Source organism: Ylistrum balloti, unplaced genomic scaffold (assembly GCF_031769215.1).
Source record: "Ylistrum balloti isolate Yb309-2 unplaced genomic scaffold, AGI_CSIRO_Ybal_v1 Utg371094, whole genome shotgun sequence".
Taxonomy (NCBI): domain Eukaryota; kingdom Metazoa; phylum Mollusca; class Bivalvia; order Pectinida; family Pectinidae; genus Ylistrum; species Ylistrum balloti.
The window spans coordinates 106,168-133,741 of NW_026782603.1; the positions used below are offsets into that span (position 1 = coordinate 106,168).

Genomic DNA, 27,574 nt, shown 5'->3' on the forward strand with positions numbered 1-27,574 from the left:
GTAAATCAATCATTTGCAACCCCTTTATTTTTTATATACAGAGCATAGTAAGTTTAACACATCAAATGTCTTTTTGCTTCTGATCTACTTTCTCTGTAAATTACAGCTGTTTCTGACTATTCAAGATCATCTGGGAAAATGGACAAATGTGGTCTTACTTTCAAGTATGACCACTTCGTCAGAATTCATTTATCATCATTCTTGCCAATAATATCACTGTTCTTAATTAATTCGATATGATTTATTATAAAACAGATTGAAGTCTATAGCTCACTTGGTTTGAAGGACTGTGGCGTGTCAGCCATTGTCTCTCTTTATCCCACCATGCTAACAGGCCTGGGACATCTTGGCCTTTCAATTATTGAGAAGTTGTTTTGAGATTTTTACACATTTTGCCCCTGTGACTTAGAAAGTGATCAAGGACATTCATTTGAACAATCTTAGTAGCCCTTCTAATATCATGCTACAGACACAATACCAGCACCCTTTGCCTTTTGGTTATTGAAAAGAAGTATATAAATATTTTAACATATATGATCCATCTGACTGTGATAGTGAGTCAAGATTATCACCAATACTCATTCAGAGGGACATTTTCTGTTAAGCAGGTTTATTTTCGCTCTGTACTTTTAAACAGTAAGTTTGGGTGTCTTTGGGCAATGTAAAGGAAAATCATGAAATGGAAACAATGTCCTTGTTGCCTGATTTATAAGTAAGAGAAAACAAGACATCCCAATCATCATATTTTATTATAAGTAGAATCATTTCCTTTGAATAAATTGTCTCATAATCCAATATGCACACCTTTGGATCAAGGGCTACCTACATACCAAATTAGATCACCCAGTACTTTTTTTTTCAATTTTTCAATTGTCAAATTAAAAGACAGTTGACCCATGGCCCACTTTTGGTTATTCATATCAGTCTCACAATGGACACTGTACAACAAGGCACGTAGGGTAACTAACAGATAACATTTTTTCTAATGAAGACTTTAAATACTTACAACAGAAGTAATGTTAAGGTCACACAAATTTTATTTTTTCATGTTTGCCACAATTATGTTATCAAAGGTTTTTTTTTCTATATTATATACAATTATTTCATAAAATGTATAGCAACAAATTATCATTAACATAATGGTAATGAGACACCAAATGATGCATCAATACATATACACAGTAAACACCCTATAGTTTCTGCAGAACTCTTAGAGATACTGCTCTACTAATTAAAAGCCATATTTTGGTACATTATAAATCTACATGATTTCAAATGATATAAAAGTTATGTACGTTTTGCATTTGATGCACTTTGTCGAACATGCATTCACTGTTCAAATTCTTGGGGTGGATGGTAAATTAAGTAAAACAGCATCCATCTACACAACTAATGAATATCAATAGCTGAATAACTCATGAAGGAAACGGTTGCACACTAAAGCACTCAAATCTTATATTGTTGTCGGGACAGGAAGTATTGAAACCTCATATTTCAATTTAAAAGCATATCAACACTGTCAAATGTTCACAATGATTGATACCATCTCATGTTTGCTATTCGTTGACCTTGAAATGAACACTTGTATAATGTGTTTGTTCAGATGAGAAAATAGAAATTCAGTTTGATGAAATATTTTTAGGATAGGTTTATAGCAATTGCACTAGATAATCATCTAACTCCCACATGTATGGGTGTGATGATCAGTTTGAGGATTCAGATGCCTTGGCCTTCTGCATGGACTGTAAAGCACGCTCCCTCAATTTTCTCTCCTCCATCTCAGCATTGTCATCCTCACTGTCAGATGCCTGTCAACAGCGAACACTGTGTCCATTACAAATATAATTATCAAACACTACACAGTGAAAATACTTCACTGGATCAGGTCCAGGGCCCTCCAACACCCATCAACTATTCTATATTGAAATTCTACTTGGTAAAAGTAGCACACATATGCTAACAGTAATAAGTGTAATGAAGGTATATTTGTCAACTTTCAAAGTCACTTCAAGACAGATCCTAATATATGTACACAAATATTTCCATTCATGAAATTTAAGGTTGAAAAATTATCCACTGACATCTTTCAGCTATACTAGCCACAAGCAATCTTTCTTATTTTACAAAATTAATTGTTTAATCAAAAAGAATTAACTTGCACTGGCCTAGATTGACCAAAAATCCATTTAATGGCAGTTACATTCTTACCTCATCTTCAATTTCACCCTCCTTATTTTTCTTATGCTTGTGTTTCTTGTGCTTCTTGTGTTTCTTGTGCTTTTTCTTTTCCTTTTTCTTCTTCTTTTTGCCTGCACCTTCATCTGATCCCTAGGTAATTGAAAAGGTTATGAAATATCAGTATGCCTTGGAAGAAGACTGCACTAAATTTCCTATTTCACAGACATCAGCTACACACCATCCCTTTAGCCCAACCAACATAACAGAAAAGCTCAATATGAAAGAATTCTTTTTGCTTTTACTTTTACTGAAGAAAATTCTTTTTCCCATGTTTCTATTAGTGATATGATCCCATTTGGAGTAGAAGAGATTTGACCTCGAGAAGGAAAGTTTTTGTCACTTCTACTTGACAATGAGACTTTGAAAAATTTTAGTAATGTATCCAGTTTTAAACCTTCCTTTTAGTCTCTAGTCATGAAATATAACATTTCGGAGAAATCTATACTATGAGCAGTGATGATTTCATTAACAAAAGTGGACAAATGATCACCTTCCAAAAGATATCATTAAAATGGCCCTGTGTAAATTTATGTTTATACTGCAAACAATACAAAATCATGCAAAATCGAAACTGAATGCTCCAAATTTTCATAATTACAAAGTCTTTAATTGAAACAATGTTAAATGAAAGGCGTTATACCTGGACATCAACAATGTCTTTTAACATTGAGTAACTGTGCATCACTTAAGAAATATGTACCTCAAAGTCACTTCCTGTTGGTGGGCTCTTGTCCTTGATCCTCCTCTTCTGAATGTCCTCGTTATCCACATAACCTCCATCCCTGCCTGGCTGGGAATCAGGAGAAATTTCTCTATCAAAATCTCTTTTGCCTTGGTTAATAGTGATGGTCCTTTGAATATCTTCATCTCTGTAATCCCTTTTCTGACCCAGTCTGCCTTCATCTCCCCTTGATCTAGAGACAGGTTCTGGACTAGGTGAAGGCCTGCTCCTCCTCTTACGTGGAGCATCAGGAGATGGTGATTCCCATTGTTGTCTAGTGGCAGGAGAACGGGTTTGTTTACCTCTTTTATTGGGAGGAGAGGGGGATGGTCTTCCTCGTTGAGCAGGAGAAACAGATGACTTTCTCCTTTGAGGTGGAGACTCAGACTGTCGTCTCCTCCTTTGTCTAGTTGGTGAGCCAGAATGTCTCCCCCTTTGTGCTGGAGATGCCGATGGCCTCCCTCTTTGAGGAGGTGGAGATACGGATGGTCTTCTTCTCTGAGGAGGTGGAGATACAGATGGCCTTCTCCTCTGTGGAGGCGGAGATACAGAGGGTCTCCTCCGTTGAGGAGGAGGAGACAAAGAGGGTCTCCTTCTCTGTGGAGGTGGAGACACAGATGATCTCCTTCTCTGTGGAGGTGGAGACACAGATGGTCTCCTCCGTTGAGGAGGTGGAGACACAGATGATCTCCTTCTCTGTGGAGGCGGAGATACTGAAGGTCTCCTTCTCTGTGGAGGTGGAGATACTGAAGGTCTCCTCCTCTGCGGAGGTGGAGATACTGATGGTCTTTTCCTTTGTCGGATAGAAGATTCAGGTTGTCTCCTCTTTTGTGGAGGTGGCGATGAAGATTGCTTTCTCCTTTGTCTGGTAGGAGATCTGGATTGCTTTCTTCTGTGACTAGGAGATTGTCCTACATGTCTGTTTCTCTCTGGAGAATCCCTTAAGCGAGAATCACGGCGCTTTGCTGGAGGGGATGGTGAAGGGCTGGGTGACATCTGCATACGTTTCTTTTGACCTTGGGTGGAAGAGGAACGTGACTTAGCTTCCTGTGAATGTCTTTGTCTTTGTTGCACCTCAGGGGAAGGAGATCTTTGTTTTCTTCTAAGAGCAGGTGATCTATGCATATCAGGAGACAAAGACTTTCTAGAACGTTTTGTCTGAGGTGGAGGAGCAAAAGAGTCTGAAGACTCCTCTCCTTCTGATGACGAAGATTCATCCTCTGATGTATCGGTCTTCCTCAATTTGGGTGGTGGAGAGTCTTGTTTACGTCTCCTTTGCTCTGGTGATCCTAGCTCTCTGTTCCTTCTTCGCTGCGGTGATGGCGATGGCTTCCTTCGTGCCATACGTTGTGGTGAGGGAGATCCAGACATAGACCTGGAGCGTTTTCCTTTCCTCCTTTCTGGTGGAGGCTCTGGTGACCCAGATGATGATTCAGATTCAGAATTTTGTTCTCTTGACAGTTGTGGAGGAGAATCTGAATCAGACACCATTTCTTTTTTGGGGATAATTTTCTTTTTCCTTGGGGGTGAATCTGGTGACCTTCTTCTTCCTCTAGGTGGTGGGGAACGTTCCTTCTTCAGCCTTGGCGGAGGCGAAGTAGAAGATTCTTCCCTGTCAGCATGCCATCGGACAGGTTCTGGGGAATTGGATAAATTTCTTCTCCGCCGACGGGGGGGAGAGTCCTCAGGTGGCATTCTCCTCTGACGAGGAGGAGGTGAGTCAGGGGACATTCTTCTACGGCGTTGAGGTGGTGGTGAAGGAGAGTACTGGTGACGTCGTTCAGGAGGAGACATTCTTCTTCTGTTCATCTCGTCACTGAATCTACCTGGTGGTGACCTCATCCTTCTACCCTGGTATGGTGGTGGAGATCTTGAGGGAGAGTGGCCCATCCTACGTCTGTCCATCCTTAAATTTTAAAATGCTCCAATTTACTACATGTATATGATGAATAATGAAATACTCCTAATATTTCAAATTTCATTTCGAAACATGTTTCTTGCATTGCATCATTTGTATTTATAGCTAGGACTTCCCATCCATTGTGAATTGTCAAGTGTTATTCCCACTACCTTTGGAATCTGATGTATTTATTCTGGTGTTGGTACAAGCTAATTTTTTTGTAATTTTAAAATATTTTAAACTCTGAAGCCTTTGAAAGTCACTGTAACTTGTCTACTAAGTTTTAATGTTCCATCCTACATGTTTAACAAAAGCAATGTTTTTAGATGTTTACACTAAACTAAAAGCCACCATCAAACTTAAATATAAAAATTAATTGGTATTATTCTCCTTTTGTTTTCCTGTTACTACTTATAGTTTCATTCATATCCACAACTTGTATTTAAAATGAATGTATCTTAATGATGATTAACTCATAAAACTTTGATAATTCAAAGGTATTTTATACATGTTTATCTATTTATTTGGTAGGGTATACGTGAAGTTAGTACCTTAGAGGAGGCGGTGAAGGTGATCTGCGATACTGTCGCCAGGGTGGGGAATAACGAGGTGGGCTTCTCCTGCTACCGTACCAGGGACCTGGACTTTGTCTTCTTGGAGGAGAATACCTACCATATAATAATTTTGATTAGGATTCCTTACTTTTGAAATAAATCATTATGATTTGTAGTGCCTTTTTTCTATTATTAATTTCTTCATAAAACAACATCTACTGATGCAAGCCTACTCTACCACAACAAATCTGAACAATATCATAAAAGGACATAAAATCTCCATGTACAAACTAAAGCTTCCTTGAAAAATTGGCAAAAGAAAAATAATTAATATGGACAACTATTTTGGGTTATGAACATATATACAAAGTATTTTGGGTAATGAACATATGTACAAAGTATTTTGGGTAATGAACATTTGTACAAAGTTCCATCAAAAATGATTAAAAGTACAGATTTTCACTAGAGATAAAACTACCAATGGATTACAGGATACTAGACCCTTCCAATATTTCTTTGTAGAGGTATGATAGAAAAGGTTGTGATCATACATGCCAATTTTCCTAAGGCTAGCCAAGAGAGCAGTACTCCAAATTTACTTAAAGAAAACAAGAGGCTAAAAAGAAATCTCCAAAGAAGCAACTATGCTGAGAGCAGGAGAGAAACCTTCTCAGAAAATGATAAAAGATGGCTGATAATGCTTGGTCTTTAACTATATACCAAGTAAAAAAAAATAAAAAAGATATTGTGAAAGTATGCATTATTCTAGACAAACTTTATCCTAACGCTGTTAGGACACATAGATTACTGTACATCACTAAAACCCAAACTTGAATGAAGGGGGCAGAATTCATATACACATATGTTCCTTCATACATTAAATACCTGGATTATCTTGGAAAATTAAACAATCCCAAACTCAGAAAACCTATATTTACCTTCTGGAATAGGGTGAAGGACGCCTCCTTTCTCTGGACACCGATCTGCGCATTGACCGACCATATGAGGGTGGTTGATCACGTTCGTGACCTCTTACAGCTGTACAAACAATTAGTAATCATTCACGAATGTTGTATGTAAAATATTGTTAATGATATTGAAAATATATTGCAGAAAAAAAAGCATATATCCTTCATTGCTACTATATTTTTTGATACTACAAATGAAATGGCTGTGTGATTTTCAAATCAGCTTAAAAAAGTTGGTTTAACATAATTACATGGAGAGGCAATCTATAGTTACCTGGGGCTTCATCCTCTGATGAGGAATCATCTGAAGAGGAGGAACTGTCCGAATTTGCATCTGGGTCATGTGTGCGATAATTTCTTCGTTTTTGTACCCCTTGTTTCCCAGGAGAATCAGCATTTTCAGCACTACTTTCCTCCTTTTCAGGCTGTAAAATGCATAAATATAAAATCTCACATGACTTAGAAATGAGTTTCTATAGGTACATCAAAGGCCTCTTCTGTGAAAATTTCATAGGTATACTATGCACAAAATAATCATCATTTTCAAACTAATAATTTATTGATGTATAATTTGAAGGATGCTTGTAATTCAACTAACAAATACATGTATTAGCATTCTAAATCTTACATTCCCCTACATAAATAATCTTTCATTTATCTTCTCAGTAATTTCTAAATATGACAGACAACTACCAGTAGTCTATCATATAGAATTTTTTATTGTTGAGTAGGAATACTTAAAAAAACACTTTCAAGTTTTCCAACCAAGTTCTATAACAAGTATGGAACAAGAGGCCCAATGGGCCTGCAGCTCTCATCTGGTCTGTTTATATATATTTATATATATGTAACCCAAATATCATTCCTATAAGTACTTCAGTTCACGAGAAGTTGTATTAATTCTTTTTACAAATCTGACCTTGAATATAAGCCAAAGTCACATCTTTTCGCGAAATGTCAAAACATTTGGTGCATTGGTTATTGAGAGTAAATTGTTTAAAGTAAAAAGATGACACCAGATGATGGAAGCTGCACCATGGCATAAAAAACCTATATATAGGAAATATGACATGCTGGAAATATTTCATTAAACAATTTTTAAATTTTAACTTCATTTACATGATGTCCTTTACTTTTTTTTGCTGAAGTTTCCTCTTTCACAATTCTATTTACATCTTGATTAAATACTTACAGAAGAAGATTGTCTCCCAGATGGTTTCCGCGGTGATGAGTCTTCTGATCCACTGGATGAGCCAGAGCTGTTTGAGAACAACAAGAACATGTAAAAAATATTTCTTATATTTTTATTACTTCAAATTATACAATTAATACACTGTCAATCTTAAACATTTCAAAAGCTACAGTTTTACCTTGGGGCACGCTTTTTACGGTCTGGGCTGGGACGCCTTCGAATTGGTGACCTTTCCCTTCTTGGTGATACAGCTCGTCGTCGAGGGGACCTACGTCTTGGTGAAGGAGATCTCCGTGGGGATGGCCTTCTGCGATGTCTTGGTGATGGTGACCGCCGTCGCCTTGGAGATGACCCTCTTCTGCGATACGGGGATGTTCTGCGCCTTGGTGATGGTCTCGAACGGCGGGGTGATCTACGTCTGGATCGAGATCTGGACCTTTTTCTCCCTGGTGATCGCCTCTTTGATCTTTTTAAGAACAGAAAGAAATTTCTATTTGTCTCCACTTAACACAACATACTTTAAACCTCACAAAACAAACAAGGACTTAAGAAAAAACCACTCTCCTGATACAGAAAGTGACATCAGAACTTAAAAACAATCGTTATTACATCTACAAGAGGGATCTTTTCATGCACCATTCATGGTCACACGAATAAGACTGATGTTTTACTTGTCACTTTTATACTGACACTTTTCTTATGATAATTTACTGAAATTGAAAAGAACCAAGAATTTCAGTTCCCAAGACTTTCATCCTTTACCTCCATCAAAGAAAATCTTTGGTCACACCCTACAATGTTGCTAACTCTTTTGAGCCCATACTTAATGCTGTGAAGCAGTTATCAAATTTTACCTTTACTACCGTTGACAATATCAGCTTCACCATACATAACAATGTGACTCCCACAAAAAATAGCTGCATAATGATGTTATGCTTTGTTGCTTTGTTAATTAATAACTTTCTGAAATTAACCAATAACAAACTTTGACTGTGAAATCAAAAACAGTGGTCATAATGTTCTTCATATATACCTGCAAATAAAGCTGATGCTGCATAAAAAGGCCACACGAATGATCTTTTTCAGACAGATGAGTTCCCCATTTTCGCTCCCAGGAAGGAAACAAAAGGGCAACAGATAAAAGAGATATGGCGATAAAAGCCTAAATTTTGTGTTAAAATGTTAACTGGTACCTTGACCTAGATTTCCTTCGCCTGTGACGATCACCAGACCTGGATCTTGATCTTTTTTTGCGACTCTGGCTTGGACTACGGGACTTCTTTTTCTTTTCTGGTTCCTTGTTTTCCTCTTTCACCACTTCTTTTTCACCATCCTTATGATTTAAAACATCTTTTTCCTTATCGTCTCTGTAATAAAAAAAATCAGTTTTTACATTTAAATTGATGTCAAGCTCTAATTTTAAACCATTTGAAACCTACATATCATAAAAATTCATAATGTTCAGTAATTATATCATCTATCGTGAAAAACTACAATTATGTAAGCTATGAAAAAAATCTGTACTTTGCCCAATACTATTCCATAAAATGTAAATACTGAACCTTCATATACATTTTAGATGTATTTCAAAAACTGAAGTTATCACTTTACCCTTTCTCTCCATTTTCCTGTGCTTTTGTCTCTGATGGTGCTACATCTTTTCCATCCAACAACTCTGATACTGGTTCCTTATTTTCAGAGTCATTCTTATCATTGCTACTTCTATTTGCCTTAGGTGAGGTGCTTCTTGATTTCCTAAGAAAATTAATTTTATATTCAAAACCATGACTTAATATCATGTCACCCTCCAATAATTTTGTTTTGTAATCAATTTTTTTTTAAAATTTGGCTTACAATATAAAATCTTTAAATAATAACTTTTATGATATTTCACATTTATAATGTGGACATCTTATACTTTTACACTTCCAACAAGTTTAAAACATTCTCATCGAAATTCCAAGGATAGCTTAGTTTCTATCTCTAATTTAAATTAAAGTTACCTATGGGATGGAGATCTTTCTTTTTCCTTGTTATCTTGTTCCTTTCTTTCCTTCATTAATGCCTCCTTGATTTGTTCTTCACTTTTCTTTAGACTGGCTTGGATACGTTCTTTTTCAGCCTATGATGAAACAAATGTTTTTGTTCATTGCTGCATAATCATTTGTGCAAGCATCTCAAAAACAAAAAACCCAAAAAACAAGAAACAGCATACTGTCATTCTCAATATAAAAGTATAGTCTTGAGAAAGAAAAAAAAAAGGATATTTCTGTACTGAACTGGTACTCACTTGTCTTTTTTTAATTTCCTCTTTTTTCTGCGCAATGAACTTTTCTGGAATCCCACCAATGTTCTCCTGAGCACTGCATAAAAGCTCCCACAACTCATGCATGAAGGTACGGGCATTCTTTGGGTTGAGGAATCCAGTCAGGTTGATCTGCATTTCTTTCGGATCCGGATACTGCAGTGTACAAACAGGGAAGGCCAGGCGTTCAGACAAATTGCTTCAAATGATTTCTTTTTTGCTGGTTTTTTTTCAGTATCAAAATAGAAAGAATTTCTATGCTTCCATTTTATTTTTAAGTAGAATTTGAAGATATTTAGTAGACAAAAAGAGACTGAAATGCAACATTTTATAAAATTTTGAAATTTAAAACACAACTGCATGTTTAGAGCGGAAGTCACTTATCTATCTGCTGTAAAGTAACTAACTTGGGATCTATGCATACATGTGTATGCATCATCTTGTGCAAGGAACAAAACCAGATTGTAAGAGATAGACATTTGACTAATTGGCAACAGTCCCAGCATATGGAGGAGCCATTGTGACTGAATGGACAGTCCGGGTAAATATCCATGGAATTGATTGATTAAATACACTTAGTGCATTAAACACACTGTTTGAGGCTTTCAGTTAGAACTTTATTCCTTTCCGATGAAGCAAGATCTCTGCCTGCAATGAAGGTGAATCCTCCGTGTATCGATGAAAAGTTCCCAATATGAACAAAAGCTGTAAAATTAGAAATGTAACCATCAGATATCAGGATTATATTCTCCAAATAGTGACAGCATGTAACCATATTTTAGACCTTACTCATCAATCATTTTTACAGTCCTGAACAACTTCAAGATTCCATTATACCAATAAATAATCTGGTGCAAGATTTTTTTTATATTAAGTCTCAATTTCCGTGTGCTTGTTATACATGTCAGTATAACAAGACTTTTCACAAAGTAACATATGTCTTTTATACAGGAAAAAAGGTATGACCTGAACAGATTTTTAGTTTGACAATTGAAACAAAATATCAGAAGAAAAGAAGCCGGGAATAATTTAGAAATGAAAGAAGATCTCAAGCACTGTACTGTCAGAACTTTTAACATTAAATAAGAAACCTACTGATATTGATGATTCATTTTGCAAAAGGACTAGATGTACTTTTTTTGCTGTTACATGTATTTTCACAAGAATTTACAGGTTACATTATTAGCTTTTACAAATAACATGCAATTTGTCAAATTCAACTACCTATTTTTTTCAAATTTATAGCTCCAGCAAGACCAACAAAAAAAGGACTGCATAGTATTTTTGTTGTTGTTTATACAATGGCATGTACTTAACTTTTCAAAATGGAATACTAACCAAACCACCTCTAATGAACAATCATTCATGAGTGAATGAGTTCATGGGCCTGTTCTTTGGATCCATTGGTTCCGAGACATTTAAGATTTTACTATTACCCGTAGAGTGTACCCTGCTAGGAAGCCCTTCTTTGAGTGATTTCAATCAGGGGAGGCGATTTTTTAATGATCTTCTCTGATTGTGAGAGGAAACAGATCGTATAAGTTACAGGACACACGACAACGCACATACTTTATTTCAAAGTGTACACAACTTTTCATTAATACAATTAGAAATTTGTGACATGAAAAAGAAACAAACATGACAAAAAAGGAACAAACAATTTACAAGAAATATTGTGGTAAAACAGTTGTGATATATTTTCTAGTTTTAATAGCTACTTTGGATCTTTATATTTTGTTGACTCTTGAAAATCTGGGCCCAGTATTACAATCATCTCAAAATGTCATCCAAAATTAGATCATAAACACGCCTTACTTTAATGCTTCCTCCTGTTTGTTTTCATGATACGCAATCATTTGTTTTCATGATACGCAATCATTTTTATTAAAAAGGAAAAACCTTACATTACGGATAAATTGTGAAATAAAGGCAAGGAAAGAAATTCCACTGTCGTAGTCAAAGATATGAAGAAATTAAGGTGTATTATTGTCAGCAAAGACAACAATACATGATGTAATCAGTAAAGTAAATATATTAAATGTATAAAAGCAAACAAGTTAATATCAAACAAGATGTAACCTTGTATTCCTTTAAATCAAAACATATCAAATTATTACAAATACTGTGCGAGTTAATAATTCCTCCATTGCTCATGTTAAATCTAAATTCCACCAATCCCAAACAAATAAAATCCATCATTGCGCCACTCAAACAAGTAAAATCCATCATCGCGCCACTCAAACATGTAAAATCCATCATTACTCCTCCCTGAATTAAAGCAAATATAATCCCAGAATATTTTTTCCCCATACAGATTAGCATGACTGCTTCTGTTAAATCTTTAAACAGCCATTCTGAATCAACATGTAGCTATACAAAAGACTGGTTCATTGGTTCACTTGCTGCAAGCAATCCCCGTTTTGGGAAACTTAAGATAAACATGGTATGTAGTCTTATAATACATGAACTTAAAATTAATTGTTTAAATGTACAAACATTTCAGTTTAAGTTGAAAACAATTTTCATTTTAAAACCCCTGAAAAACTAATATAAATTCAAACAAACAAATAGATTACGAGTAGTTTGACTTCCTGTCAAACTTGATTAAAATTCAACTTCAGACATGAAATCATGATTATACTTCATATCCTTTGTCAATCTATGTAAGATATGTTTAAAAAAAAAAAACACTCTTTAAGAAATGAAGCCAGAGACATTATTTACAAGTTACAAAATCCAGGTGACCTTATAACAATCTATTGGTAAAACATTAGTGGATCATCCTACAAAAATTATTCGCAACAACCTGAAACATCTTAAGACATGTTATCAAAGTTGTCTTGTAATGTATTTACAGTTTTACACACTAAATTATATGTGATCAACACACAGAACATTTCTTTTCTGTTTAATCATTGTAAAACATTTAACAATATTCATTACCCTTTCTTCCAACTGATTGTAAACAAATTCCACAATGACATCATCCTCATATCCGCCAAGTGAATCTGTGACTTTTTGTGCTATCCAAGGCTTGATGATGTCAACGTTTACTTTGGACATATCCACCTAAAAAAGAATTTGTATTTTGTTTCACTTCACAATAAATCACTGCCAAACATGTAATAACTTTCTTAATTGAACAGGATAAGTCCTTGATCACCTGTACTGTAACTAATTCTCAGTTTCCTGCATATGTAGTGCAGGAATGCTGCATCACCATAGTTGCAGATTATAATGCAGTTACATTCAGGATTTAACTAAAATTGTCATAGGGCTTCAGGAGAATTGAACTAAATACAATGGACAACAGAAACAAGTTATCTCATTGAAATTCCTGTCTTAGCTCAACTGTGCCTTTAATAGAAATACATGTATGATTAGTAATAAATATAACTAAGATTTATCATGTTTAGAAAGTAAAAAAGAATTACTTCCTATCTTTTTTTTAAGGCACAACCATAATTTACCTTTTTTTCCAACTCATCTGAAAACTTCATAGATTTCATCAGCTTCTTCTTTTTGTCAGAGAATCTGTTATCTTGATCGGCACTAGTGCCCTAAAAGACAGCAAGCAGAAGTAAGTAACTATATATCCAACAAATCCACATACATTGTTATGTCATTGAATGTAAACTGCTCAATTTAACAAGGATACATATTTTAGACATAAATATACTGTATCTGTATTAACTGCAATACATATGAGACTTTTGTCATGTAATGCTAGCTAGGATTTTCCTTTCAAAAAAATTAAAAAAGTTTGTACTATAAAAGAAATCTTCAAATTCAGGTATCCAACACTAGCCCTGCAAGAAAATCTGAGTTGAAATAAAGTTTCTTTATGATAAAATCTTAATGATTTTCTTGACAAGAAGAGTTATCTAATTAGCTCTTGGCAATTGTTGCTGATACTAAAACAGTATTGTTAATATTTATAAGCATCCCATCCCATACCTAAATAACAAATGTGTGTTTATTCCTTGGAGGCCCACACTTATATAACAAATTTGAACAGTTGACAGGGGGTCCTTAATAACTAATGACTATACTTCTCATTACTCCAACAATGTTAGAGGTTTGCTTAACAAGAAGCTTATAACCGTGCGAGGCACCTTTTAACAGTCAGCTACCTCAGGTAATAAAACAGCCAACAACCAGACTCTGATCTTAAGAAGTAGCATCAGATCAATTTGTACAAGCAAGTAAGCTCTACTAAACATTTTCAAACTATTATTAAAGTAATCTCAACAGAGACAGTGGAAAGCACTTTTTCCAAAAGGCAAGTATTTATCTACAGACTCAATTTACTCATTCTGATTGCAATTTCATTTGCCCCTATAAATCAACGGAACTTTCAATATTTTATACAAATATAGCTAATGTTTCAAGAAGTCAACCTAACTAAAGATAATACTTCAACTTCGTTCTTGATTTTTCATGTAATGTTTATTCCCAGGTAGTTCCTAATTACTTTACTTTCCCAACTTGCACATGGCAAGTTCACTCAATGTAAAAACAAAACCATCTTTGTTGATATGTTTCAACTAACAGTTAATTGTAAACAACAAAATGTGAACTTCACTTCAAAGGCAATTTTTGAATACATTTGTGTTGAATTGAATTGACATCGGCAGTTTTTCAATACTTAAATATTTATGATGTTAATCATCTTTCCTGTATCGTCAATTTTTTAAGTTTTGAATATTGAATTTGCAAATTATTTGTACCTGCTGAAAAAGGCTGGACAATTCTTCTTTGCAACTTTCATTTGAAGAAAAGATTAGTTGAAAATTCCCGCAATAAAGTGAAAGGAAAAAGTCATACTTCTGATTGTGACCTGCATTCTTATTCAAAATGTCAGCTGAAGTTAACGTTAATTGGGATAAAATCTGCTATGCCACAGAATGTATACTTTTTGAAGATATTTCATAATGACGCTCCATTCCATCACCCCCCCCCCCCCCCCCCCCCCCCCCTTCCCTTCCCGGTGCGATGTTTTACTCCCGACACCGAATGCATTGGAAATGAACGACGAAAGAAAACAATTGTTAATCTTTTTCATCTCCAGGGAAATTCTATAAATCCTATCTTAGAGCATGCAACCTTTTCTGAACTGTATTCTACAACAAATACATAATGGAACACGAAAACGAAACTAAAATGTGCAAGCTCATCTCTGTTTCGTGTCGACTAATTCAGAATATTGCTTCTTCTTTCCATAATCGAGTCTTCTGTCGAGTGTAAAACATTACCTTGAAGAATCCCGCGTCTGTCATATTTGAAGGTGCAACGTTTGCGCCTTACAATAGGCCTGTATGTCTATTAACAGCTCTGGAAAGAGAGGCAGGCCGCAAAAATATGGCGACAAAATTTCAGCGAGACCCACAATGCATCTTAACCGGATGTATTAAACACACGTGGCACACTCGCGTCAGTTGACAAAAACCCGAAACGATTTTCATATTTTTCGGCGGGCGTCTTTTAAATTATGTTTATGGATGTGCAATTAAAATCATCGATTAATTATTCATATGTTAGTGATGGATCCGAGTTTCTTTTTGAAAAAAAAAAAAAAACCACACACGCACTTATCTATGTCCGTGCTGAAACGAAGCAGGACGAGTACGACATGATTTAGATAAGAATCTGAGGTTCAGTGTTTAATACACCCTTGTCATCGTTTGTGTACAATTTGCGGCATCTTAAATTTTCATTTCTGGATTTCTCATTTAATACGTAAGATTAGTATCTGATAAATTACCGGATATCTATGATTAAGTACAGGATCAACATTCCTTCATGAATAAACGTGAAGTTTACTAGTCATACGATTCATTTGTTGAAAAAAGACAGAATAGCAATTCTATTTTCTGTAGCTACCACGAACTTCGATGTATCATAGTTCAGTAGCGATCCATTACACAAAAATAAGAAAAAATACGTAATTTCGACCATTTATTTTCCACAACTGTATTTACATACCTTTTCTGGCAAATAATCTTCACTACATTTTTTAAACAAGGGGAAAATTGATCAGAAACAATTGTAACAGCGCTATTTTAATAACGTTATTTCGAAGCACAAAATCATACACTATTAGATTATATCAGCAGACAATTCCAAATTAAAGAACTACAACGGAACATTCAGGTACATAACCTAAACAACAATTTTGTCAATTTCATAAAATTAACAATCTCATCTGCTGTCTTTCTGGTTCAATTCAATATTGATTTATTGAACTAAATATAAAACTAAATTCTTGAAAATTCCTTTTTAGTTAATATTATAAAAGGTATCTAGCGGTACAATATGCGGAGCAATTTTAGTAGGAAAATCTATCTTCAAAAGGGGATGGGAAAACAGGATCCGACATTGATTAGATCAAACAAGAGGAAAGTAGATTAACGAACAAATAAAGAGCATACAAATACTCAAGATCATACATATGTGGTTGTTAATTAACAGAGACGTATATATGTACGTCTCTGATTAATAATTTCACACTATGATTGTTTGCATTGTACAATAATGTCATTTGAGGTAAGTTGCAGGTTGTAGCAAAACTAACTATATGGTTATCTTGATTACCCCTTGTTAACTCGGAATCTCGATGTCAATCTTCATACTTGAAAACTTATTACAAGTATACGTATATATAATTTCATTTGTCCTTATGAATTTATTTGTCAACTGACCATGATGGTCACGGTAAATGCCTGATATATCTAGTGACAATGGGGGCCGCGATGAAGATCCGAGGTGTCTGGTGACAACTAGGGCTTCGGTGGAGATCCCAGCTGGTGCCCAACGGCAAATGGAGGTTCGTATTGATGATCCGAGGTATCTAGATTTGAGCTATTTTTTGACAGTATGGTCACGGTGGAGATCCGAGGGTAGCCATTAGATGTAGTGGGGAAACAACATCAACAAAGTTAACCCACTTTATCTCTGTCAGTTCGTCCGTTTGTCTTTGCGTCCATGAAAGCTACAGGACATTATAATATTCTTTAAATTTATTATATAGAGGGCCCTGCATATGGTAATGGTGTTGACCTTCGTATGTTTGTTTTTCCCCTCGGCACAATGTATAAAGTTCTGTTAGGCCAGAGACATATAAAACAATGTAATATGTACGTATCTGGTTAGGCCAATTGATTTTATCTTTACCTTATGTTTCTACTAAGGAAGTACTGCCGTGGCAAAGAATTTTGGGCCCTAGGGTCAAATTCAAAGTAATTGTTATTATAAATAGAAAATCGGTTTTGCAAAATATCTTCATCTCTGTTTGGATGATTACATAAGATTTTCACAGGCAGTGCTACCTCTAAATTACTTTTCATATTCGGAGGTCAAACTGGATCACAATCATTAAACAGAATATACGGTAACAAATAAAATTGTATATAATACAGAACATTATGCGTTACTTGTAAATATTTACGTATGACACAATAGAGCACAATTGATTGAAATCAAATGTGGAGACGACTGACTACAGATCAAAGGCCAAGGTCAAATTTCGATTATTTTGTAATAACATAAGCATAATTAGGTAAAATCAAATGCTATGTCGCCCAGCGACAGGTCAAGGTCGCCAGGATTTCCACGGAAATTGACCTTAAATGACAATCGCTGTTGATGGTACTGTGAAGAATATAACTTAACTAGATCTGTAATCCCAGCATACCATTTGACCAGAATGTTTGACACATTAAATTTGTCTTAACAGCCAACATAACATCAGCAATGTGTGCCCTTTGCATCATTGACATCCTCAAAAAACAAATTTTAACAGCTGTTTATTCAATTTTGGCTTTTATACTGCATCTAGTTCCAAATTTGTATTGAAGGGTTTTTCATTTGTTTCTGTAAATCCCTTAATAGTCTGTCCATTAATTAAAGCTAAAAAAGGAACAAAAAACTAACACCAAAGCCTTGAAAGCAGGTAACATATAGAAATTCTGTTAAAACACTTTCTGAACAATGAAGAGACAAGGTCTTAGACTCTGGCATGGTGATATAATGATTTCATTATAAATAAATTTCAATGAAACTTTCAAAAAGGATAAGAATACCTCTAACATGAATAAAAAAGAACCAAAAGATTTCATTGATTAAAAATGTTTTGGCATTTTTATTAAGAATATTTCAAAACTCCAGTAAATGCGTATATGGTCCATTTGTATCGGTTCGAAACACTTGCAGGTTTCCGTAAGTTCCCGCTCGGACTTGTTTGCCTTGTTCCCTGGCTTTCTCTGACATGTGCAAAGAAACTTCACACAAAGATACAAAATTTGCATATAATTTTTCACCCTCATCTTTAGCAATGTTTTTGTGATATTGCATGGCTTTTCCTTTTGGGGTTCCTCCTAAGGTAGCCTGAGGTATAATGAGTACATCTCCAGGTAGTTCCAACACTGACACCCTTTTTGTGGCAGAGGGATCTTGTGATGGACTCAAACAGGTGTTCAGTGCACTTTTCACTGGAATGAATTTTGCGTAAAATTATGACAAATGTGCCACTCTCTGTCCTAATCTTAACACATTCATTCTATTAATCCAACAAAACAAAAGCACAACGTGAAATTACAAATCTTTTCTACTGTATATGCACTTAATAGAAGATAGTAAAGAGAAATACTTTTGTCTATTACAAGTACACATGATAAGTGAGAAATGTAATAATTATTAATGCCACTCTTATGCTACCATAACTACCACTAACCCTTGTTATCTGGTTAATATATAAGCATGTGATATGTTTGCATGGGCATGTAATAGTTATTGAGAGCACTGGCGATAAAAAGCATTATGTGAGCATCTAAGAGAAAATCATTCTCCAAAATCATACCTGATATCCCCCTCTATACTTTTGTTATTACAGATTTACAAAGAGGGAACTTTAGACAGCATATTATGTTATCCTTAAAGTTTCGGCTACCCAGTGGAATTTTAGATCACAAGAGTCCTTGAAATGTTATCAATTTATTTGGGAATTAGTTTCAAAGAAAAAAAGGTAACGTTCCTTACACAAAACTTTGGCTGCTTTCGTAACCCTCTGACTACAATTTCTAACTCCTGTAGTGCATCAACTGATAGGCAACCTTAACCCTACAGCTGACTCCTAGTATCAAAGCATTAGAAACAGTTGACTTCACACTATTTTCTTACCCATTTTTTCCACTGTTTCCTCTGTGGCACCTTTCATGAAACATACATATATGATTAAACCTTTCCCAATCTGAAAGATAAGTAATTCATTAAGAATAAAACTTAATTAACCAATAATATCTATATAATGTTATAGTGTAATGATCATAGATTATATCTAGGGTATATATAATAAAAGTCCCGTGTCTGTTATTCCATGCTGTCAGATTCACATACTGGACTTCACATCTTGTATTTAAATTATAACAGGGTTATAGATTATATAGATTTATGTGTACATAAATATTTATACATGTACATAGTATATGCTTCTGGTTTCACCATCATGACTCTAAACTATTTTGGTAAAAGGTTTCTTAACTCACAGGGCTGACAAATTTGAAAATTTGTTTGAACAATTTTAACAACTTGATCTAAATGATGAGAAGGCTTGGAATCATAAGATTTGTCAAATAAAATGCTGGAACGTTAGTTCCTATAAATGAAATTGACCAACTTTCAAGGTAGTTTTTACTGAATGAATATAATAAATCCAATAGTCCCAGCGTAATGAGACATCGGGCTAGGATGAAATACTATCAGGTCTGTTCAAATGACTGCATGATCTTGACCTATTTCATTTAATTACTTTTTGAATAAAAAATAAAACAAAGATTCTTCATATATATATGTAGAATTTTTGTCCATGTTCTGTTATAAAAGTTGTAGCTGTAAAGGAAGAAGCAAAGTTCTGTAAGAAACGAGTGTGAGGGCGGAGAACTCAGAGAGTTCAACTTTTATCTGCCTTGGTGTTCCTTTGCTGTATTACTGAAAAAAGTCTTATATGGATACCATCAGCCATGGGGCATTCCATTTGGTTATTGCCTTTGATTACCAAATTATTGAATCATATTGCTTTTATGACATTTGTCCATTTCACAATCCTAGTTGACACATCATTTTCATACAATTATTGCAATGAAAGCTGAAGTAAAAGTCATATAGCAGCCTCTGGTAATATATCTATAATGCATACAGTGAATTATTGTCATCGTCACTTCGTGTTGAATTCACTCTAAGACACATTAATATATATATATATTTCAACTTTACCATGAAAAATTTGCTAGTCATACTATATCCTTTTGCCATATTTTATTAGACTAAACTACACTGAAAGTATAAATAGTTCCATATTTCCCATCATACAAGGTAAATGTTATCACAAATACTTTTTTTGATATGAAACTGACACATTTGGTTGTCCATTTCATGTTTTGGGGCAGAGTTGCTGTTAGCAAAAAATTCACATTATAAAAGCGATTCAAACAAGGAAAATACAATTCCTTTGAATAATGCAGTCTATCAACAACTGACTCAAACAAGTGGCTGACTGGAAGCAACGGACACTTCCACAGCTGATAGAACAACTAACTAAAGCCTCAATTTTCCAATTGTATACATCAGACACTCGCTGCCCATCACACAGGGAATTACAAATAATAGAGTTAAAAAAAGGCATTCCAAGTCAGCACAAAAAAGTGGGTTTAAAAACCCTCAGATGAAAAGCAAAAAACTTTCGAAATTTTCTTTTGGCAAACTAAAAACAGACCACAAATAAAAATGATAAAATCTTCCCAAAATATTTTTGCCTGATCCTGTAACAAAGCTGCACAGCAAGAAATCTTCACAATAAATATAACCCAGATCAGAAAAAGCTAGTTTGTGGTAACTGACAGATTTTATCCATCTTAGACATATTGTGTAGTTAGTGTCACTGTCATCTACATCATCAACATTTTTATATGCACTTTTTCTCAAAAGCACATCACACCTATTGGTATTATTGAAGTGGGGTGGGGGAGGGGAGTTGGTTGGTTAAATAGCATCACATATAAATGTTTTGTTAGTTTTTTGCAAGCATTGGTATTACAATATCACTCTAAGAAGTCATGCAATGTGTGGTGATCTATATCTGAATCTATTCTGTTAAATTGTAATAACGCTCCCAAGCCCTCGGTACATGATGTTCATTTTTTCGTGTAGCTTTCAAAAACAAAAATGTGCCAGTCATATAAAGTATTGTTGTTAATTATTGTTGTATCACATTATAATAGATATATTATCATATTATACAGTATTACATTGATCAAACTAATTTTATTGAATCAAAAACTATTTTGTAGATTGCAATTGGCTTCTTAGTTATTTGTGATAAACCTGTATACATTCCATTAAAAATTTTAAACATACTTATTTTTTTTCAACTAGTCATTATTTACTTTACTGTTACCAAGCAGTTTACCCCATTGCACCTTCACATATTACCTTAACTATACATTTACATTTCAGTAACAAAGACTGTGTATGAACTTGAAGCATTTTTTATGCTTGTGTTTCTTAATTATTGATTGGATTATTGAATAAAATTTAGTTATTTTTTGTTGTTGTATTTAACTTGCTTAAAAGCCTATGTTGGATAGGAGTTGAGTATGTCCTATTTTACAAATAGTGTTGATTATGAACTTGAGACATCAGGTCTTGAAAATGCATATTATCATATTATGATATATATATATATAATTTAAAAAGAAAAAAAACTTTGTGTATCGTATATACAAAAAAATTAATCACTTAACATGACAAACAAGTATATCACTAACGTTTTCAGTAACGTACAGTGTACATGTAACGTAATCACCTGAAGATGGCCGCGAGGCCTGAAAACGTTAGTGATATATTTGTTTGTCATGTTAAGTGATTAATTCTCTCTCTCTCTCTCTCTCTCTCTCTCTCTCTCTCTCTCTCTCTCTCTCTCTCTCTCTCTCTATATATATATATATATATATATATATATATTGTAAAATTATTCTTGGCAGAATGTTCCAAGTTATCCAGGTGATAATAATCATATGTCATCCATAAGCACTAATGTCTTAGCTCGCTGCGAGCATGTCACCATGTGCCTGTGCTCCAACCAATTAGGCGGTAATTTACCTCTACGTATTTCGCTTCCTCAAGTTCAGATGCTGGTTCGACTTGAAGTCTAGCAGAAAGACATTGTTGTAATAACAATCTCGCCTTCACGGCACCGTTGGCAGACTCTGAAGCCATTACGTGTTGTTACATTTTCATTGCACCATGTTCGGTATGGTCTACTTTCATTTTGTGATCAGTATCGCTTACCTCATCTACAAATGAATTATGATGAAAATAAGGTTTTTTACTTTATCGCAATAAGAAATTTATAAAACTACGAATGATAATAATAAAATAAAAAGAGAATAGAAAATGTGCTCGGTATCAATGTAAACAAATCTTAAAGTTATCTTTTTAATGTTACCAGCGGTAGTAAACAAGATGGCGTCGAAGAGTAACACCATGCCGGGACATGATAGATCAAGAAAACCAAGAAATGATGATGATGACGACGATGACCCCGTTGAAAAAATGCTAAAGAAGGCTGGATGTCTTGAGCAACATTATGCAGTACAGGTAATTAAAAGTTGTGTGTTGTTATGAGTTATATAAGTTGGACTGTTTGCCAGTTCTTATCGCGTATGAATTGATGTGACTTGATACAAAAATATAATGTTTAGACTGTCTCTAATGGTCGTAGAAACGGCCATTTATATAGATGGAAATGAATTGTGATTAAATGGTTTATAAAAATTGGCCATAAGTGATGAAGTCGCTTTTATGACATGCTTTACTTCGAGGATATCCACAAGCTCGTGGGTGAATCGACCGCTCCCCATAAATGAAAGGATGTAGCTATATTCTTAAAGATGCATAGCCGTCCATTCGATCAGTTTCATGTCTCCAGCTTTATTAAATCTCCTCGTTTCCAGATTCACATCAAATTTGGTATATAGAGTATAAATAATTCATACAGATGTGCACCCCATTCTTCCCACCATTTCCTCTTACGTCTCTTTTGATGGTGCAGCCAATACATAAAGTTTTACTAACAACCAGATTCGTTTATAATTTGTCACAAAGTATCAGTATGACACAGGGATGTGCATCTATGTTTTCATGCTCAATGTTATCCTTATTTCATTTTATTATCTAAAAAGCTGTATATTATGACAATCAATTGCATTATGCAAATTATTCAAAAGGATTTTCAAGTAACCCCGAGATGAAGTCTCTCAACAATTTCCTCCTCATTACTGAGATAAAGTAGAACCAAGTACATCTCATGGATGGACATGCATTGAGGATATTTACCAAAATTGTAAATTTCATGACCCTACGCAGGGGTTGAAATTAACTTTTTTAGTCACTAGCAAACCATTGCTAGTGCCTAAAATTTCCACTAGCAAAAATGATGAACAAACTAGCAATTTTTTCGTGAACAAGTTAGACTTTTATTTACTGTAATATTGAGTTTTTCAGGAACTGAGTGATATTGGAAAAAATATCCAAGACATTGGATAAGAATGGCTGATTGCTACCTGTATCAATATTTTAAATCTATATAAACTTTGAATTTATCAGTTTTCTTTTTTTCATGTATGAGCTACATCTAATCTGACTGTCATATGATCAGATCCATTTATTAATGTAACTGTACCCAAATTTATATTATTTAACAAATTGTTCACATTAACGATCATTTCAATAAATTCTTATGAAGACAACTGTTTAACAGAGTTCTGGACTTTGTTGTATTTTATTTACCAATGTCATGCAATTCAGTTCTTTTAATTTCACCAAAGATCATTCCACTCCATTCCAAGTCAAATACACTACTGGCAGAAGGTGGGTCGTTTCTTTCTTTGTCCCTCAACCCACCACCTATTGACAGCTGCCGTATATGCAAGTGGTTGTGGCGGTGATTTTATATCAGAAGCGTCAGGAGAAACGCTCGCCGATTTCGACAATTTTTTTTTTCAGAAGGGCCAGGCTGTGGCTGTTGACTATTGTCTTGGTCATCGCAAGCACTGTCAGATGCTTTCCTTTTTGAAAAAGTTTGTCTTTATAGTTGATATGTCGCGTTTCACATGATGAGCAGACAGAAATCGTAGAGTTTTCCAAGACAACTTTTTATTCAGTTTACACATCAAGGGAAAAACTGGAGGAATTCCAAATGTATTGATAATCTATGTCACTTTAGTGTTTGTAAACTATTTACTCATTTAAAGGCAGATGGAGAAAGGCATTTTGTGGCAGATGTTTCGTCAAAAATAGTGATTAGGTATATTTCATTTTCACTCGCAAAATTTTGCTAGTTCATTATTTTCCAGCTAGAAATTACCAGATTTTAGCTGGCATTTTGCTAGTTGTATACAGTTAATTTCGAACTCTGCCTACGGTCTTGCATCTCCCCGTGAGGAACATACTTGAAATTCCAGGGGTTACAATCACTAAACGATCTCTTCACAGAGCAAAAGTGATCATAACCTTTGGAGTATCAATAATGCCACACTATAGGATGATAGTTGGATGAGATGCACATATCGACCTTGACTGACTCCAAACAGCTGATGGATGGAGCCAATAAATGGTGAACATGACCGAGATTTTAAAAATATTCTTCTCAATGCACAGACAAGTTAGAGCCACATACTCTTCATGGGTGGAAGTGTATTAAGGTGCTTAACCAAAATTGTAAATTTCATGACCCCATGGTCTCATATTTCCCCCTAGGGAGGGGGTAAAGTTACTCTATACAGCCATGTATTGTTATAGTTGTTGTTTCCCTTTCAAAGAAATAAGAAAAGAAAGAAAAAGCACTTTATATTTTGCTATCATACATTATTATGTAAACAACACCTTATTTATCTTTACCAGCATTTTTTTCACCAATTTATTACATTGAAACTATGGGGAAGAGTCGCAAGTGATTTGAATTGTTATCTTGTGAAAAATTGTGATCAATCATTCCTTAAGAACATTTCAACCAACCAAGTTTAGTTTAAATTTGCTCAGATATTTCAAGAGTAATGTTTTAAGTCAGAAGTTCATGGTAAAAAACACTTCGCCAATATGTTTTGAAGAGGGGCTCCTCCTAGTGGTTTGCACTTCATTCAAATTCCATGTGAGCTAAGGATTGGAGTAGAGTGAGATGCGTTCCAGTTCTATAATAGGATATGATTGATATATTTTTACTTACGAGTAGAGCCTTCTTATAATGTCATTTTATTTCACTTTTTCAGGAGTGTATGTTTGATAACAGAGACTGGACCAAATGTCAAGCTGAAGTAAAGGTTTTCAGGGAATGCATTGAGAAGTCACAGAAGAAAAAATAACCTCAATGAACTTGCTGCAGATGATACCAAACATATTGAAAATATATGTTCTGAAGGTTTCAGTGGCAATGTGGACATCTGTGTTGTTACTCTCACGTAAGCACTGCCAATATTGCTGATGGACCAAATGAAGAAAGTGTCTAATGACTTCAATAGACTGCATTAATTAGATCTCATTATCAGAAGCTTTTCAGTAGTTCCTGGTACTGTCTCTAATATGCTAAAATAAGTATAATAAACGGGTACTACCTTTTGAATTGTATATTTATGCAGTTTATATTTTATCTTTGTGTGTTAGTGAATGTACTTTGTCATAAAAAAATGAATTATTGCAGCATCTCAATCAATACTGTTATTCTACATTTACCTGGTCCATTTTCAGGAGCCAGTTGTGATATAGGGTATTTTTTTATTGATATCTGCATTTGACAAGCTAATAAATATTTTTATTAAAATATTGATTCTTTCCGTTTAGTTCATTTGACAAATTAATAAATCTGTCATGTATTGGAGTTGGGGTTATCCAGTGTGCCGTTTACAAGGGAGCAGAAAGGAAAAGGAACCAGATCCTAGATACCGTAAAACATGATTATCAAACACAAATATAGGATTCTTACACTTAATATATTTTTCTTCAGACCAATATCTTACCAATAGAGTGTATTTTCTATAACAGATTTGGATGTAATGAATTCATACTCATAAGACATTGATTTTACTGTAAAATGTAAGTTATTACGACACAACCAGAAGAAGGTTTAACCTTGTTTTTGTGATGACTGCACTGTCACCTTCAGACAAAAGACCAGTGTGAAGCATACTAACAGTAAAAATATGTTGTGTATGATGCGGTAAGGAATCAACTTGCGTTTTTGGCCTGTGCTTTAATACTATGTACACTAAGGTAGAAAATAGTGACGAGGTAGTAAAAAGATTATAGCAAAAGGGAAAAAATGATAACAATGTACTGTAGTTGTTTAGCAATGCTTTTTTAACACTTGGCCATAGATGTGCAAGAATCTGTAACCCCGCCTTGACCATGTTTATTGCTGTCATGCAGCTGACAAGGTTGTTTTCCCTGTTGAATATTTTTGGAATCCCTGCCCTCCTGGATATTTTAGAAGCATCTTAATGTGATAATTGTTCTATATTACATTTGGACATTATTCTACAGTTTGATAACAAAAAACAATGAATGCAGCCTGAATCCTAGCTACTTAACTGAAATGTTAATGATAAATGCTTCAAAATACCTCATGAAATCTATGTATATTATCATATGTAAGTGTGTACCTGATATCAAACACAGTGGCTATCCCATGATGTAAACCTGTATTATATGTATTTCAATGATGTGATGTTTTCAATTAAAATGAAAACATTTCTTAGGTCGTGTACTTAATCTACACATATAATGTTATTTTGAAAAAGTTATACCTAAATACTATCTTGTTATTGTCCCTTGGGATTCCTTTTAAAATGTAACTGGAGGTAAAATGACAAACACAATTGTTTTCATAAAAATAAATGTATTGGTCAATTTGATGCACAGATATTAACCTATAAATCTATCTTAACAAGATGTACTGTACTGCATATAGTTGGTAGTACAAGCATGCATTTGTATGATACTGTCAATTTTTGCTGTAGTTTGTACACAAATGACAATAACAGTTTATACAGCATTGACACAAGCAGTGAATACTTTGTATACAAGATCTGTAAGCAAGACCCATAAAATAAAGCACAAGCTTATCTTTCATTTAAACATCATTTCTTGCTGTATTTTATATGCTAATGCAAATTATTCACAAAGTTTCATTAATTTATCAAAATACATCAAACATTATCCATTAATCCCTAAGGTAACATAAGTTACCTGTAGTGAAATCATTATTAAATACAACTTTTTTAAAGCATATACATCATGTAACAGTGTATTATAAATAACAATCATACACTCACTCTCATAATTCAATACAACATTGTAACACTGTCAACGAAACCAATCCTGACAAGACCTGGAGGAGAATATCCACATTGATTGTTTAAAGCTGTTATATGGTGACTGTGATTTTCCATAGAGGGCTGGGAATGGTGAGAGTGCATGGCAGCACCCATGCTCATCACTTTTAATCTGTATAATCAGTTTGTAATATAACTTAAATTTAATGCTGTTTAAGAGTCAATAAATCATTAATGTGAATTTTTTAGATATGATTTTGAGGAAAATATGGACACAAATCAAGGAAATCGATATTGATATTCCAAGCGATCAAGAAG

The 27,574-nt window shown here is 34.4% G+C and overlaps 3 protein-coding genes across 7 annotated transcripts; 1 reads left to right on the top strand and 2 right to left on the bottom strand.

Moving 5' to 3' along the window:
• Window positions 1-1,019: 1,019 nt before the first annotated feature.
• On the bottom strand, window positions 1,020-15,238 carry LOC132560671 (serine/arginine repetitive matrix protein 1-like). Of its 5 annotated transcripts, XM_060225337.1 has the most exons (15): window positions 15,134-15,238; window positions 13,349-13,438; window positions 12,822-12,947; window positions 9,864-10,034; window positions 9,577-9,695; window positions 9,185-9,328; window positions 8,767-8,940; window positions 7,752-8,039; window positions 7,574-7,640; window positions 6,656-6,806; window positions 6,352-6,451; window positions 5,411-5,527; window positions 2,939-4,865; window positions 2,209-2,328; window positions 1,020-1,808 (listed from the first exon to the last, which is right to left on the bottom strand). In XM_060225337.1, exons 1-15 carry the CDS (start codon window positions 15,155-15,157, stop codon window positions 1,704-1,706), a joined length of 3,723 nt encoding a protein of 1,240 aa, XP_060081320.1. In that variant the 5' UTR covers window positions 15,158-15,238; the 3' UTR covers window positions 1,020-1,703. The 5 variants fall into 5 exon arrangements, with proteins under 5 accessions (XP_060081320.1, XP_060081323.1, XP_060081321.1 ...); XM_060225340.1 differs by lacking the exons at window positions 13,349-13,438; window positions 15,134-15,238 and adding an exon at window positions 10,286-10,583 and having other exon boundaries at window positions 12,822-12,906; XM_060225338.1 differs by lacking the exons at window positions 13,349-13,438; window positions 15,134-15,238 and adding an exon at window positions 10,286-11,390 and having other exon boundaries at window positions 12,822-12,879.
• A 2,757-nt stretch (window positions 15,239-17,995) lies between these two features.
• Window positions 17,996-22,177, bottom strand: LOC132560669 (D-aminoacyl-tRNA deacylase 2-like). The gene is made up of 3 exons (XM_060225336.1): window positions 22,032-22,177; window positions 19,056-19,125; window positions 17,996-18,367 (listed from the first exon to the last, which is right to left on the bottom strand). Exons 1-3 carry the CDS (start codon window positions 22,146-22,148, stop codon window positions 18,033-18,035), a joined length of 522 nt encoding a protein of 173 aa, XP_060081319.1. The 5' UTR covers window positions 22,149-22,177; the 3' UTR covers window positions 17,996-18,032.
• A 217-nt stretch (window positions 22,178-22,394) lies between these two features.
• On the top strand, window positions 22,395-25,687 carry LOC132560672 (cytochrome c oxidase assembly factor 4 homolog, mitochondrial-like). The gene is made up of 2 exons (XM_060225343.1): window positions 22,395-22,529; window positions 25,199-25,687. The coding sequence occupies exons 1-2, from the start codon at window positions 22,395-22,397 to the stop codon at window positions 25,289-25,291; spliced, it is 228 nt and encodes a 75-aa protein (XP_060081326.1). The 3' UTR covers window positions 25,292-25,687.
• The last annotated feature ends 1,887 nt before the right edge of the window (window positions 25,688-27,574 follow it).

What these genes read in the sequence shown, in the direction of transcription:
- LOC132560672 (XM_060225343.1), top strand. Translation starts at nt 22,395, where the DNA reads ATGGCGTCGAAGAGTAACACCATGCCGGGACATGATAGATCAAGAAAA. An exon ending in AGCAACATTATGCAGTACAG is followed by an intron (nt 22,530 to 25,198) that starts GTAATTAAAAGT and finishes TCACTTTTTCAG; the next exon opens with GAGTGTATGTTTGATAACAG.
- LOC132560671 (XM_060225337.1), bottom strand. Translation starts at nt 15,157, where the DNA reads ATGACAGACGCGGGATTCTTCAAG. An exon ending in ATCAGAGGATGAAGCCCCAG is followed by an intron (nt 6,452 to 6,655) that starts GTAACTATAGAT and finishes TTGTTTGTACAG; the next exon opens with CTGTAAGAGGTCACGAACGT. An exon ending in AGGGTGAAATTGAAGATGAG is followed by an intron (nt 1,809 to 2,208) that starts GTAAGAATGTAA and finishes CGCTGTTGACAG; the next exon opens with GCATCTGACAGTGAGGATGA.
- LOC132560669 (XM_060225336.1), bottom strand. Translation starts at nt 22,148, where the DNA reads ATGGCTTCAGAGTCTGCCAACGGTGCCGTGAAGGCGAGATTGTTATTA. An exon ending in AGGAAGCGAAATACGTAGAG is followed by an intron (nt 19,126 to 22,031) that starts GTAAATTACCGC and finishes CTTATCTTTCAG; the next exon opens with ATTGGGAAAGGTTTAATCAT. An exon ending in GGAAACAGTGGAAAAAATGG is followed by an intron (nt 18,368 to 19,055) that starts GTAAGAAAATAG and finishes AATTCATTCCAG; the next exon opens with TGAAAAGTGCACTGAACACC.